The following is a 16338-nucleotide window of genomic DNA, read 5'->3' on the forward strand; positions in this document are numbered from 1 at the left end:
GAATGTGTATTTTTTGTTTGTAATTTCACAGTTGTAATACCATAACGTGAAAGCACCGCTTTTCTATCGCGAATGTGCCGAATCTGCTGATGTAATTACAACCGCTAATGATAGAGAAGGGGAGGGGGAGGCCGGGGGAGAGCTGAGCTCTCGTGCCCATAGACATAATACATTTATTATGTCTATGCTCGTGCCTTCGTTGGTAAAAAAAAAAAGAGCCAATCAGCATCGAGTGTTCACTTTCAGCGCTGAGGAGTGTTGAGAAAAGAAACCTCGTAGAGGAGGCTAGCCTCCCTTCTGATATCAACCAATCATCACAGAGACGTAAATTACCTGATATTAGTTTGAACGTCTCCCGCTGCGCTGATAATGTACCAAGTACTTATGATGAGTAGTGATATTGAATATTTGATTGCCATCAGATTTACCAAGCTGTCATTCAAACAGTATATATACAAATTTACAAATATACAAATTTAAAAAAGGGAAAACTAAGCTGGATATAGGCTACAGCAGTCGGCTTAATTAAATGGCACAACAGGTGGCTCTCTTTTAACACAGACTTTTAAGAAGGGATGGATGTTTGCTTCAAGTGATAGGCCATGTAAGGGAAATTATATTATTATATATAATATCTTTTCAGGAAATTATATCTTGCTGTATGTATAGTATGTCATTTTCTGACTAAAAGCAACCAAAAAGCCATTTTAAAGTGGTTAAGCAAATAATAATAATAATAATCAGCAGGGATCCCAGACCAATACAATTAGTGTGCCTCCTCTACTTTAAAACCCGCGAGCCGCCACTGGTAGATATAAAGCAGTGGTTAATTTGATGAGAAGTTTGGATACAAACTCATTTTATATGTTTTAATATTAATTTAAAATTTACTTTGATATTGTTTGGAACATGTACAAAATGGCATAAAATGTTAAGAATTAAAAAAGTATTTGAAAAACTTGATGACACAAATATAATTTGTGATAATTGTTAAAAATAAAACACCCTTTTGAAAATAATGATTAAAATGTGTAGAGAAGTGTAAAAAATTTTTTTATGTATGTTGTGTACACCACATGACATTTTTAGAGGCATTACATTTAAAGTAATCTGGCATAACATTTTATTATTTCTTTCTTTCATTCGTTCTTTCTTTCTTTTGTTCTAAGCTCTAAAATCATATAAATATTCGAAAAATGATTGCTTGCCTAATCAAACTCATGTGGTGAAAAATAAAACAGAAAATTATATATTGGGAGAAATATATATATATATATATATATTAAACATACATATACTATGTATCATGGTCAATAATAATTATGTATTCATTTAGTTAATTCACGATTTGTTTAAAAAAATAAGAATAAAAAAAAAATGTTTTTGAAAATAATAATTAAGTTGTGCAAGGAAGATATGTTGTGCATGACAGATTTTTAGAAGCATTAAATTTAAACTTTTGTTGAAAATGTTTTATTTTTTTTTGTAGGGCAAATTACTTTTTTAATACTTTGGTTCAAGACTTTATTCAAATAGTAATAGTTGTGCTGGCTTAGAAATACTTCTTAAAAAAGAAAAGAAACATAATTGTATTAATTTGCCCAAGTGTCAACAAAACACACTTGCCTCTAACTTGTGTTAAATGACACCTGATGTCAATCATGTTCAGAAACATTGAGCAACAGAGATGAACAGACAGTCTGCGGGCAGAGCTCCTCGGCAGACTCTTATTAACCTCATTACATCAACATCAAATCCTCAAGAGAAAGAAGAACTTCTATAGGAAGGCATGCCGCTGCCAGAAACAAGCTGCAATGGAATTCAAATGTGGTTGCTGGTCTTTTAATTTCCTTGAAGTGAAGTCTGTAAGATGGTCAAGAGTATTTTGCTGACAGTGCCACACTAAACTTCTACTTAACTCCTAAAAATAGCTTCCCTTTGCCACAAGCACGCTCCTGGACCATAATTCTGTGGTCGGATATTATAATGTCATGATGAGATGCACTACGCTACCATTACATTTCTCATTTTGGTCATGATTGTCCCATGGGATTCTAATCTCCTCACTCCACCCAGTGTTTGATGGACTTTCCTCCGTTCCCGTCTGTATCTGCTGACTGGCACTCAGACGTCCAGTATTACGGATAAGCAATAGCTAATTCCACTGTGTGCTCCACACACAGCCCAGGAGGGGCTCGAGCTTTCCAAAGGAAATGTAGGGTTTCTTGTCCTTTCTATGGGCTGGTCAGATTCAAGGTTTTTGCTGGAGGTTTGGAGATAGCTGTGAATTCTGTGGTGAGACGAGCATGTCCTCAAACCAAGAGCCTTTAACATCCATGGGATGTTTCCGTTGATCCAAAGATTCTTTATAGTGGACAAAGGTTCTTTAGAATTTAAAAAATTCTTCACAGTAACTGAACACGTTCTTTGGTAAATCAAAAATGGTTCTTTTGTAGCATTGCTGTGAAAAACCCCTTTTAGAACCTTCATTTTTAAGAGAGTTTTATACAAATAATATTGTAATGTAGACTGAATATTAGCACAGCTGTGATTTGGCTGTAGACTGGTGGCTACTCCGTAGTTCTGGGCGCTCATATAAATGTTTTCACGCCCTGTAGCATGATGATCATGAAGTAAGACACCTCAGCACCTTCCCCCAAGCAAGGGAATCGTCGAGTATGAGGTTGACTAATAATGCCAATCGAAAACATGCATATCTTGTTGCTTACAGAAATATGGCTGCTACGCCGGTCTCCTGGCCCATTCCCATGAGGGCTATCGGAGCTCAGAATCTGCTCACCATGCCGGGAGGGGTCACCACATCTGGATATCTGCACAAGAAAGGGGGCAGCCAGTTCAGCCTGATGAAATGTGAGTTTTGCACGGCTCACTGGAATCTATCAGACAACAGACAAAACATCAAATATACAGTGGGTATAGAAAAGAATCCCCCCCCTTTAAATAATCACATATTGTTGCTTTGCGGCCTGAAATGAAGACGGACACAGTTTTTGCTTTATCCAGCTGTATTTACTCAGTGTAACTTATAACATCCAAGTGAAAGCTGCAAAGCAACAAAATGTGAAGGTATTTACACATATATATCAACAAAATATGAAGGTGTTTAATGTATTTTAAAGGCTGGTGATTCTTTTTTATACCCACTGTACGTTAACATTAGCTAAAGAAAAAGAAAGATTACTGTCTATGATTTAAAGGGATACTTCACCCCCCAAAAAATGAAAATTGTCATTAACCCTGTTGTTCCAAACCAGTATGACTTTCTTCTGTAGAACATAAAAGAAGATATTTTGTAAAAATGTTTTTGGCACATACAATGAAAGTAAATGGGGTCCAGTGTTGTTTGGACCCAACTGGCTTTCATTGTGAGTGCAAACAGTTCCTAAAACGGAGACATTCTGTGCATAATTCTTGTTTGTTTTCAGTGCAAAACATAAATGCATGCAGGTTTGTAATGACATGATGGTGAATAAATAATGCCCTGAAATAATACCCTCAGAAATTATGACAGTAATGCATAACCAGAAGTTCATCCATGTAGAAAAGTAGTTCTAACTCACAGGACAGTTTATACAGCTTTATAAATCATTGTTAACCAGTAGCTAAATAGTTGTTAAGCATAACTGTAGGCTAATGTTTTATGTAATGCAATATTTCTAAAAAAATATTACCAGTAATTTACTGCTGGTTAAGGTTACTCCGGAAATGCTGTTTCGTGTTGTGTGGAATATTCTGTGCAATTTACTGTAAGGTTCAGTTTGTTAACATTAGATATGCATTAGGTGTCATAAATGATCAATGGAAAATACCACTTTGGTAACACTTTATAATAATGTTCCATTAGTTGCCATTGGTTAATACATTAACTAACAACGAACAATACATTTGTTACAGTCTTTATTAATCTCTATTAAGGTGAGTTAATAAAAATACAACTGTTAGTTCATTTTGGCTCAGGTCCATTAAATTATATTAAAATACAGCTTTTGATTTTAATACAGTATTAGTAAATGTTGAAATTAACATCAACTATGATCAATAGATAGTGCATTTTAACTAATGGAAACAAATGGAACCAAAGTGTTGTAAATTTCTGTCCTTTTTTACATATACTAAAACATTTCAGGTTGTATACATTAATATTACATTTAGATCAATAAATGCTGTTCATTGTTCATAATGCTTAATGCATTAACAAATATTAACAAATTGAACCTTACAGTGAGGTGCTACAGAATATTCCTTTTTAAGAACGGGACACTGAACAATTATAAACCCTTGCTTATGTGCTGAAATTATTGTGCTTTTTAATGTGGCTTGGAAAGACATATATTGAGTTTCTGCCGATTTCGCAGGGCCTCTTCGCTTCATCATAATCCACAAAGGCTGCATCTACTATTTCAAGAGCAGTACTTCTGCCGCACCTCAAGGAGCGTTTTCACTCAATGGCTACAACAGGTTGGTTATTAGCTGCTTATTTCCATTGCTTACTTTCACTGGTTATCTTTATAACACTGCATTTGTTCATATGACGCTCTGATGCATCTGTGATAAGCCAGGCAGAGAAAGTTTCAGTGGCCCACTTCTCCGTACTCAATTTTGCAATCTGTCTGTTAAGTTACCAGTGGCCATCTCGGCACATTCGCAGGCCACATCCTGTCCACAGCTGTGTGTTCTTCATGCGGCCTTTTTTAAGTGCAAGAGTTTCGATTCTGCACCGAACTGGCCTTCATATGTGTTTCCTGTACATGCAAATGCAACGACTGCGTGTCTGTCGTATGTTCGGTCTAATGTCATACTTTCCATGAAGTTAAAGTGATGGAAAGTGTTTAGATTCCTGCCGTAGGTCTTCCTCAGCAGGTTCACCGCACCATATGGGGAATGTGTAATTATCGTGCATGACTTTTTCCTGCTGCGGTTGGGTAAAAATAGCCCTCTGAATTAATACAGCAGAGCACAGGGAGTTCTCACAGACACGGACACTTTAGCCATGTGTTTGACACTCAGGAAAACTATTGCTTAAAGTCCATTTAAAAAACTGTTTACGGTAGGATTTGTTCAAATCATTAACCATAGATATAAATTATTAATAACAAAGGAAAACTGTAGTGATGGAAAGCATCTTTAAGTATCACATGAAGTTTGGGGATGGTACATTTTTTTATGTTTTTGATAGATGTCTCTTATGTTCATTAAGGCTGCATTTATTTGATAAAAATACAGTAAAACAGCAATATCATAACATATTATTACAATTTCAAACAACTGTTTTCTACTTCAATATATTTTAAAATATAATTTATTCCTGTGATCAAAGCGGAATTTTCAGCATCATTCCTCCAGTCTTCAGTGTCACATGATCTTTCAGATTTGATGCTCAAGAAACATTTTTTATTATAATAATTATTATTATCAATGTTGAGAACAGTTGTGGTGCTTCATATTTTTGTGGAAACTGTTATACATTTTTCTTTACTGTCACTTTTGATCAATTTAATGTATCCTTTACTGAATAGAAGTATTAATTTCTTCAAAATAAATAAATAAATAAATCGTGTGCATTTAAATATATGTATATATATATATAAATATAAAGACCCCTAACTTTTGAGTAGCAGTGTGCATTTAAATGAATATATATTTTAATGACCATTGCTTTTATTGCTTGGCAGAGTCTTACGCGCAGCAGAGGAAACAACATCCAGCAACGTTTTTCCTTTTAAGATCGTCCACTTCAGTAAGAGACACCGAACGTGGTATTTCTCAGCAGCGAGTGAGGATGAGAGAAAGGTGAGATCACGCTGTAGGCATGTCAAATAGCATCGCACAACTACGAACTGTTTTTAAGGATTGATGTTTTTTTTTTTTATCTCTTATAGAAATGGATGCGGAACTTAAGAAAAGAAATCGGCTATTATAATGATAAAAGAGATCTGCCTCTTCCAAGGTAAAACCTACTGTCTGCTCACATTAAATCAACGTCACTGATAAGTGCATGTTGTACTTATAACACATATTTTCATTTGTGCTTTTAAAACCACTAATGATGCATGAACTGTATTTATATTATTCTTACACAATAGGGTTTTTACCTTCACATCTTATCTTCGATTTCTTAGGAATTTCTTTTACAGCTGTAACCTCTTCCTCTTTCTTAACCTCTTCCTCTTCACTGCTTGTTAATGCAATTCTTCACTGGCATTTTAACTGCGTCTTCTGAGTCACCTTTCTCTCAAATTTCTTGTTTAAATAGTGATGATTTAGATTCGGAGAGTATATATGGGCAGTTAGAGGAGCCGCTGGACATCAGTCCTGTTGAAGAAGATCCTGAAGCAGGTAAACATTTTTACAAATTTCATATTTAATAGTTTCCTTTCATGTAACAAAGTATATGTCTAAAACTGTTTAAACTATTAGTAACACTTTACAATAAAGTCTTGTTTCTTAATATTATCTAAATAAATGAGTTAACATGAACTTACATTTATTAATACATATTATTACAATTTCAAACAACTGTTTTCTACTTCAATATATTTTAAAATATAATTTATTCCTGTGATCAAAGCGGAATTTTCAGCATCATTCCTCCAGTCTTCAGTGTCACATGATCTTTCAGATTTGATGCTCAAGAAACATTTTTTATTATAATTATTATTATTATCAATGTTGAGAACAGTTGTGGTGCTTCATATTTTTGTGGAAACTGTTATACATTTTTCTTTACTGTCACTTTTGATCAATTTAATGTATCCTTTACTGAATAGAAGTATTCATTTCTTCAAAATAAATAAATAAATAAATCGTGTGCATTTAAATATATGTATATATATATAAATATAAAGACCCCTAACTTTTGAGTAGCAGTGTGCATTTAAATGAATATATATTTTAATGACCATTGCTTTTATTGCTTGGCAGAGTCTTACGCGCAGCAGAGGAAACAACATCCAGCAACGTTTTTCCTTTTAAGATCGTCCACTTCAGTAAGAGACACCGAACGTGGTATTTCTCAGCAGCGAGTGAGGATGAGAGAAAGGTGAGATCACGCTGTAGGCATGTCAAATAGCATCGCACAACTACGAACTGTTTTTAAGGATTGATGTTTTTTTTTTTTATCTCTTATAGAAATGGATGCGGAACTTAAGAAAAGAAATCGGCTATTATAATGATAAAAGAGATCTGCCTCTTCCAAGGTAAAACCTACTGTCTGCTCACATTAAATCAACGTCACTGATAAGTGCATGTTGTACTTATAACACATATTTTCATTTGTGCTTTTAAAACCACTAATGATGCATGAACTGTATTTATATTATTCTTACACAATAGGGTTTTTACCTTCACATCTTATCTTTGATTTCTTAGGAATTTCTTTTACAGCTGTAACCTCTTCCTCTTTCTTAACCTCTTCCTCTTCACTGCTTGTTAATGCAATTCTTCACTGGCATTTTTAACTGCGTCTTCTGAGTCACCTTTCTCTCAAATTTCTTGTTTAAATAGTGATGATTTAGATTCGGAGAGTATATATGGGCAGTTAGAGGAGCCGCTGGACATCAGTCCTGTTGAAGAAGATCCTGAAGCAGGTAAACATTTTTACAAATTTCATATTTAATAGTTTCCTTTCATGTAACAAAGTATATGTCTAAAACTGTTTAAACTATTAGTAACACTTTACAATAAAGTCTTGTTTCTTAATATTATCTAAATAAATGAGTTAACATGAACTTACATTTATTAATCTTAATGTTAAGGTAAACATTTACTAATACATTTAATACTGTGAACTAGCATGAACAAACAATGTATCACAGTAGTTAATGTTGATGTTAGTTAATAATACAACTGTTTATTGTTAGTTCATGTTAGCCAGTTCATTAAATAATATTAACAGATACAACGTTTGATTTTAATAATGTATTAGTAAAATTAACAATGCTAATACTAAATGCTCATCTTTAACTAATATAGTTATCTAATGTTAACAAATGGGACCTTATTGCAAAGTACTACCAGTTAGATTAATAATTGCTGTAAAAAGTTGTTGATGCAACTGTAATTTAATTCACTTACATTAATAAAGGAAATGAAATGCTGTAAAGAGTATTGCTCAGTGTTAGTCCATGTTAGCTAATGCATATCCTATAATGAAATGTTAGCTAGTTCATTATTGCAGTGTTACCAAAATATTATTATTATATCAATTATTATATCATTCCAAAAAAAAAAACGGTTTATATTTATTTTACTAAATACTTTTACTCTGTAAATAAATCAATTGCAAAAAAATAAATGCAATTAAAAATTGTGCTTAATTTATGTGCATTGTGCGTGACTTAACTTGTGTATTTTCATTTAGATTATATGATATATGATGAAGACAGCGATGGAGACGATGGATCGCCAGTGTCAGCAGGTAGATGCTTGATTTTCTGTCATTCCTTCACTCTCAGAAAAAAAACGGACGAAGCTGTCACAGAGCTAAAAGGTACAAAAGTTGACATATTTGTTAGGGATGTTTCACTCAACTCACGATTCGGTTCGATTCACGATTTTGATTTCACGATTCGATTCACAATTATTATTTTTTTACAAAATGAGATTTAAGACAAATTATAAATTAAACGTGTCCTTTTATGATTGCTTGGACAAAATGCTGCACGTTTCCTTGTGAAATTGAAATCTAACACTATAATAATATATTAATATAGCACTTGCATATTATTGCTCTTTTGTTGGTTTTGATTGCTTCTATTCTCCTCATTTTTAAGTTGTTTTGGATAAAAGCGTCTCCTAAATAACAAAATGTAAATATAATGTAAATGTAAATAACAAAACTACATTGAAATTTTAAAACAATCCCCAAATCAAATAAATAAGTAACACAAATAAAACAAATCTCGTCATATAAACAAACTAAGGCTTTGTCGGTGCTCTTTCCTTTTAAAATTAGAGGCAACCACTGCATTTTAATCATAATCCAAACAAAGATGCTGCATACATGCAACACGAGCAGTTTTTAATCTAAATTAGATTGTATAATTTCGAAATTTGAAGCAAAAACAGAATGGTTTGACTTCAGTTTTGTGAAACTATACATAAAACATATCTGCATGAAACCGAAACAGCAGACGAGCTGAACGAGACGCAGATGCACTCTCTGCCAGCAGGTGGCGCTTAAAGCGTTTCCGCTGTAAACAAAGCAGCGCTGCACTTATAAACTTTAATATGCATTATACAGAGGCAAGATGAAAATAAAAAATACCATCTAAACTATTCTAAAGACAGTAAGTTCCCCTCAGACATACATTCATATAAACTCCTACACCTAACTGAATCGCGATTTGTTTAGCATCTCAACCGATTTGAATCGTCACATATTTGAATCGATTTTCAACCGGCTCGCGGTTAATCGTTACATCCCAAATATTTGTACCTTTATTTACCCCTAAAAGGTAGCACCTCAAGGGAACATACCTTTTGAAAGGGTGATCGTTTTGAAGCCAGTGATAGTTTTGCACCTATATATTTTCTACGAGTGAATGGGCGGAAATTAGTGATTCGAGGCACCTTTGTAGTTGTATTCAGATTCGCTGAGAATATTTAGCACTTATAACCACACGGTGGAATGACTGTTTGATGTGTTTTTCCAGGTCGACCCACGGTTCCTCCTCCACCGTATCCTCCACCCCCTGTTCCTGTTCAACCGAGAGAAAGCCGTCTCACGAAGGGACCGCTGCCTCCGCTCCCCCCTCCATTCAAAAAACCGTCCTGTACAAGCAAAGGTCCTCCTCCGCCGCTGCCGTACGCCCCGCACCTAGAGAAACCAGACGTACACCTGTCAAACAGAGGCCCTGGTGGCCCCATGCCTCCTTTACCCCCTCCAAACAGCATGAAGTCCATGTCAGGCCCGTTTTCCACAATGCCTGTTTGCAAAAGGAAGCCGAATGCCTCTCTGATTGGGAATATGGCGGCTACTTTGCCCATCGTTGAGAACTTGCAGAAAGTGATTCTGAACTCGTCGAAACCATCCATTTCTAGCCAGCACCTGGGGGTGAAGCCCACAGCTGGACCCCGGCCCGTCTCGCCTCACCTGTCCGGCTCTGTCAGCAACAGATTGCTCGGCCAGATACCCAAGCCTCCATTACCATCCAAACCGAAACCCAACAGACCCTCCTTCCAGTAAGTGTCTTTCATTCTCCTCACTGAGATCTGTGTCTGGTTTGGTGTTGTGTTGAGTTGCACCGCAGAGACTTTTATGGCTATAAATGTATTTAGGGCTGCTGTTTAAAGGGTTAAATACGTTCATGCTCAGTCCTGTTATAAAAAAAGAATAACAACTGCATTCTTTAACTAGAATGACTTTTTACACACATATGTGAGAGAGTTAAACCACACATGTGGGAGGACCAAAGCAGCAGTGTCGAAGTTTAGAATAAAACTTCTTATATTACAAATGCTTAAAGAGTCTTATAATATACAGTGTTTGTGTTTGCATAAAGCATTACAAATATGTTTTTTAAAAATCAACGTCTTTGTGTTCATGTTGATTTCATAGGGTTTTGAAAAACGTTATTTGTTTTCAAGAAATGTAATAACTCTGAAAATGTCATGTGGTGTAACCAAATAAGAATTAGAATTAAACATTTCTTTACACCTTTGAATATATGTGATTTAATTAGCTTAATATTGAATGAATATTTTATATGATATTCTGTTGTAAAAAAAAGTATTTTTACAATTAAGTGAATGCATAAATACAGGTGCATCTCAATAAATTAGAATGTCGTGGAAAAGTTCATTTATTTCAGTAATTCAACTCAAATTGTGAAACTCGTGTATTAAATAAATTCAGTGCACACAGACTGAAGTAGTCAAGGAATTGGTGGGTTTTTGTTAAATGTGAGCCAAAATCACCACAATTAAAAGAACCAAAGACTTAAACTACTTCAGTCTGTGTGCATTGAATTTATTTAATACACGAGTTTCACAATTTGAGTTGAATTACTGAAATAAATGAACTTTTCCACGACACACTAATTTATTGAGAAGCACCTGTAGAACGTTTTTTCAAATTTAAAACCTGAGCTAACCTTGCCTTGTCATATTAATGTCATGAGAGGTCCTCTTTATCATCATATCATATCAATTTCCTTTATGTTTTTTCCTGCATGTATCTGCATGTTAGTAATACCACATGACTCAGATTTTTTAAATTAAAATTATTAATTAATTAATTTATTCAGTCATTCATTTATATATATTATAGTTAGTTTAATTATTTATTTATTTGTTGTTGTTGTTTACAATATAATTTATATATATATATTTTTTTTTTTTTTTTTTGAGAAATAATAATTAAAGTTTTGAATTAAAGAAATCGAATTTTAACATTTAGCTTGTTTGGATGTTGGTTAGACTCCAGGGGATTATTTATACAAATTGTCTGTGCCTTTTTCTCAGAAGAGCATCACCGGATGGACAGAGTTTTCGTTCTTCTATTGAAGAAAACCCTTTAAAAAAACGAGTGCCAGGCAAAATTGAAGACGACTCAGATGATGAGGACTATGAAAATGTAAGTTCGCCTCGTCTGTAATATTACTGACGTCGCTTGAGCTCAACTCAAGTTACTTCAGGAAAACGGCCATTTAACACACTGATATTGTTTTTCTTTATTTTTAATAAAGACATATTTTTACTTAAAAAGAAAAAACGTGTTGGTGCTCCAGCTGTAGCTGAAAAGCCTAGACGTTTCAGGAAGTGCTGTGTACATCTAAGTTTAAGTTTGAGCGTTTTAAGGAGTGATGTTAAACATCTTTATAAACTTTCCTCCGTCTATCGAAGCAGAAACCACGAGTCGCTTCCTCAATGTCTTGCTGAATCGAAATAGATTGTGGAGGATTTGGCATCATTTCTCAATCTATCTATTTTGTTTTGCTGTTGGAACATTTACCAAGATACGTTCTTTTTTAAACATAGGGTCACCTAACCTTTGACCTGGTTTTGTCATAACACTAATAATGCCTTTTGTCACATGTTTTTTTTTTCTGATCAGGTGAATTTGCCTCCCTCTGTCTTCGTGGACACAATGGAAACCAGTAATGTTGAAAGGTAAATAAAAAATATTTGAGTTTATTACATTCATTTTGTGAAGTTTGGCTACTCCAAGCAATTAATGGTTCGATGCGTCCTTTGTGAAACATACACATTGGGATACACACAATAAAGAACCTGAATCCTTTAGAACGGTGTTTGTTTGTTTCTTTGTCCAAAACAATATTTGAAGTCATATACAGTATATGAGCATGATAGTTGTATCTTTCTTTGTATTTCTGCTCTCTAGTGGAATGGAGTTGTAGTTGCACTGTTTTTGCTTGAGGGGGCAGATTTACTTGTGGTGGGGATCCAGCAGAACCACTGATCTAGTTCATCATTCTGTGTTCGATTGCATTGTTAATTGTGTCTTCACTTACTGATTACAGATTATTTAAGGATACATACACCTGCCCACCGAACGGTCTGTACTGCATCCGCAAATCAGGAACAGGAAAAACATCAAAGGTACAGACAACTCGATATGCATTTTCAGGGTTAATAAATACACATATATACATATATAGAGAGAGAGAATTTAATTCCAAAATATATTTATGATAAACAAAATATGTAATAATAATAATAAAAAATATTTAAAAATAATTATATATTTATATATAATTACAAAAGATATTTTTCAAATGTATCTGTGTGTTTATATGTGTTTACATGTGTTAAATTTTTTTGTTTCTCTATTTGACACAGGTGCTGGTTGTTTGGGACACGGGTTTAAACAAAGCCAGAAATTATAGGCTCTTTGATGAGGTCAGTATTTTACATGGACACTAAATCGACAGTTCATGTACTGTATGCTCTTAGTAATATTAACATCATTAGAGGCTTTTACAAAGGCAAGATTTGCTATTACTCACGGATTTGAACAAACCTCAAACTGATAGTATTGTAAATACTTGTCCGGCACTGCTACCGAATGTTGAGGAAATGCTACAGTAGCACCTTCGTTTGTCAGTACAGATCAAACTCATTCTCTTTTGCCCTCTTGTTTTTACATGTACAGGACCAGCGGGTGTATCTGGAGGCAGATCTGACCTTCCCCAGTTTATCTGTCCTGATTGAACACTATCACATCAACCCACTGCCCAGCAGTAGCAACTCAATGCCCAACTATTCCCTCTGTTTGCATATACCTTTCGGCTACGTCTCACCCAGGTGACATCGGCCCCCTGTCCCGTGCCGGTCCTGGACCAGACCACTGCTGACAGCACTATCTGCTGGTGAACGTCACCCATCACAGCTGAGAGCCCAGTCGACTGGTCACTAGTCTGATATACTGTGAATACCAATGGATAATAAATTAGTGCCAGTGAACTGTGTTCATTTATGTCCAGTGTTCAGAACATTCCAGCCGGCGCTACTTCTCTAAGTTTATGTCTCTGGCGATTCACAAAGGTGTGTGTTCCTCCGCAGACATGATTGAGACAGATTTCATATGCAACAGCGTGAGCACATTAAATTGAGGCTGTTAAATAAATGATTATAATGGAGCATGATTAAACATTAGCGTGATATGTTTTCTTAAGCAAATGGAAACTGAGCTGTAATAGCAGGACTTCCTGTAAAGAGCCTAAATGGGATGCCAAAAAAGTAATATAACACACTACCAGTCAAAAGTTGGGATGGATATTTGCTGTTTAATATATATATATATATATATATATATATAATAAAAATATTTTTGTAGAGACCATGCCACACTACTATTCAAAGGTTTGTGGTAAGTAACATTTAAAAAAAAAAAAAAAGAAGAAGAATAAGAAAGAAATTAATCATTTTATTCAGCAATGATGCATTAAATTGATCAAAATTGACATTAAAGATGTTTATAATGTTACACAGTGTTTCAATTTCAAATAAATGCTGTTTAATACATTTTTTATCAATTTTAAACTTTTTATTCATCAAAGAATACTGGGAAAAAGGTATTACGGTTTGCACAAAAATATGAAGCAGCACAATTGTTTTCAGCATTGATGATAATCAGAAATGTTTCTCGAGCAGCAGATCAGCATATCAGAATGATTTCTGAAGATCATGTGACACTGAAGACTGGAGGAATGATGCTGGAAATACAGCTGCGCATCACATGAATAAATTACATTTAACATACTGTATATTCACATAGAAAACATTTCCTTTAAATTTTATTAACAATTCACAATATTACAATTTTTCTGTATTTTTTTTACAAAATTAATGCTGACTTGCTGAGCAGAAGAGACTTCAAAAAACATTTAAAAATCGTAATAATTCCAAACTTTTGGCTTTTGGTAATGTATTCGCATTAAAGCTAACAGTGTTTTATAAGGCAAGATTTTTTTCATTTATTATTTAAAGAAAGTATTTTAGGATGAATTGACTAATTCAGATAACAAAATTGGTCAAAAGTGGTTAATCTCACCTCAGTTTTCACTACAAACAGTTGATATTTCCTTAGCAAGCACCACTAATCATAGTTATCACCACATCAGATAAAGAAAATATATTTCTCAAAGCGTTAATCAGACGTGAGGAGGTGAAGATGTAGCCAGAACAAATGAGAAGAGAAGACTCCAAGATGTCAGGATTGATGATTAATGAACAGGGTAAATAAAGTGCTTCTGTCTGGCTTCTGCGGGGAACATTGATTTGCTCTGAATAAGGGATCAATATGCATGAAAGAGTCCAGTGTGCGTTCTGATCTGGGAACAGAAGCCCTCCTGTTCATGTAATCCTGTTTTCAGAAAGAAAACCACCATGATCTTCGATCACTACTCTTCTCCTCAGATGTTTGATACACTGTCCCTCATGTCTTTATTCTGATCAAAGTGACCATATCCAGCAGAGTCAAATGAAGCAGAATATTTTAGATTTTATAAGTACTTTAAAGAATTCAGAATGAACCCAGCGGATTGATTTGAAAATTAAAGATTAAAGACAAAAAATGTATTTTCAAAAAGAGTGCATTAAATGAATCATTACTTCAATATTGGAAAATGTATGGTATTTTATGAGATTATTCACACACACACACACACACACACACACACACATATATATATATATACATAGCTGGGTAGTTACCGGGTAATACTACCCAACTGATTACATCTGGATTATGTAATCAGATTATAAAAATTAAATACTTGTAATTACATTTTAAAATACTTGTAATCAGGCTACAGTTACTTTTTTATTGATTACACGATCTCTCGCTCTCTCTTTTAAATCTTACTGACCTCAAACTTTTGTATATTTTTACAGGGCAGTAACAGAGATGTTCAAAGAAAATGTACTTTTTAGCAAGCAAGTAAATAAATAACTGCCATATATCAAAATTGAGGGAATGTTCCTGTGTTATGTGAAATGTCAGAATAACATTGGAACTTCAAACATCAGCTATGCTTAAACGTGGCAGATTATGAAGTAAAAACCAAGGCCCAACTTTAGAGAGAACCTGTCTTATACTGTAGTTTTCTGTGTGAGCCAACGTTTTTAGTCACATCTCCCATGTCATTATTCAAAAATGCAAGTGATTTTTTTTTCTGTTTTGTGCTTTATTTTCTATAATCAGTGACCTTCTTAAACAGTTAAAGGGGTCATATGATGCTGCTAAAAAGAACATTATTTTGTGTATTTGGTGTAATGAAATGTGTTTATGCGGTCTAAGGTTCAAAAACACATTATATTCCACATACTGTACCTTTCTGAAACGCATAAATTTTTACAAAGCTCATCTTTCTGAAAAGCGAGGTGTGCTGTGATTGGCCAGCTATCCAGTGCGTTGTGATTGGCTGAATACCTCAAGCGTGTGACGGAAATGTTACGCCCCTCACCATACTGTGATGATGCCCTGTCCAGCCGGAGCGACGAGACAAAAACATGTTGCATCCAGTGGGGACATAATTACGGATTATAATGACTTATACTGTCTTTTTACGCGTTGCGTTTCATCGTGCCGCATAAACATAAAACCATGTCTGCATTTGTGATCGGAGAAATGACCAGTGTTGGGGGTAACGCATTACAAGTAATGCAAGTTACGTAATCAGATTACTTTTTTCAAGTAACTAATAAAGTAACACATTACTTTTTTTATTTACTCTACACTGCTCAAAACTCGCGTTTGAATCGTCAGTGGCAAATCCTTTAAATATAAAAACGTACTTATAGTCTGTGAGTCAGAACAGCCGGCATTGTAGTCTACTCTCCCAGGATCAGGAA

General features: G+C 34.5%; 1 protein-coding gene across 1 annotated transcript in view; it reads left to right on the forward strand.

Annotated features, from left to right (window-relative positions):
• The window catches only part of LOC107548658 (SH3 domain-binding protein 2), a 15518-nt gene extending 1979 nt beyond the window's left edge, over positions 1 to 13539 (forward strand). Inside the window, exons 2-13 of the mRNA XM_016229432.1 lie at positions 2732 to 2871; positions 4377 to 4479; positions 5694 to 5811; positions 5901 to 5968; positions 6275 to 6357; positions 8381 to 8437; positions 9675 to 10203; positions 11485 to 11596; positions 12077 to 12132; positions 12504 to 12582; positions 12823 to 12882; positions 13136 to 13539. Of these exons, the coding sequence (XP_016084918.1) occupies positions 2732 to 2871; positions 4377 to 4479; positions 5694 to 5811; positions 5901 to 5968; positions 6275 to 6357; positions 8381 to 8437; positions 9675 to 10203; positions 11485 to 11596; positions 12077 to 12132; positions 12504 to 12582; positions 12823 to 12882; positions 13136 to 13291 (1561 nt within the window). The 3' untranslated portion in view covers positions 13292 to 13539. The remainder of the gene's footprint in view (positions 1 to 2731; positions 2872 to 4376; positions 4480 to 5693; positions 5812 to 5900; positions 5969 to 6274; positions 6358 to 8380; positions 8438 to 9674; positions 10204 to 11484; positions 11597 to 12076; positions 12133 to 12503; positions 12583 to 12822; positions 12883 to 13135) is intronic.
• The last annotated feature ends 2799 nt before the right edge of the window (positions 13540 to 16338 follow it).

The sequence above is a fragment of the Sinocyclocheilus grahami genome, unplaced genomic scaffold, assembly GCF_001515645.1.
Source record: "Sinocyclocheilus grahami isolate Dianchi unplaced genomic scaffold, SAMN03320097.WGS_v1.1 scaffold352.1, whole genome shotgun sequence".
Classification (NCBI taxonomy): Eukaryota; Metazoa; Chordata; class Actinopteri; order Cypriniformes; family Cyprinidae; genus Sinocyclocheilus; species Sinocyclocheilus grahami.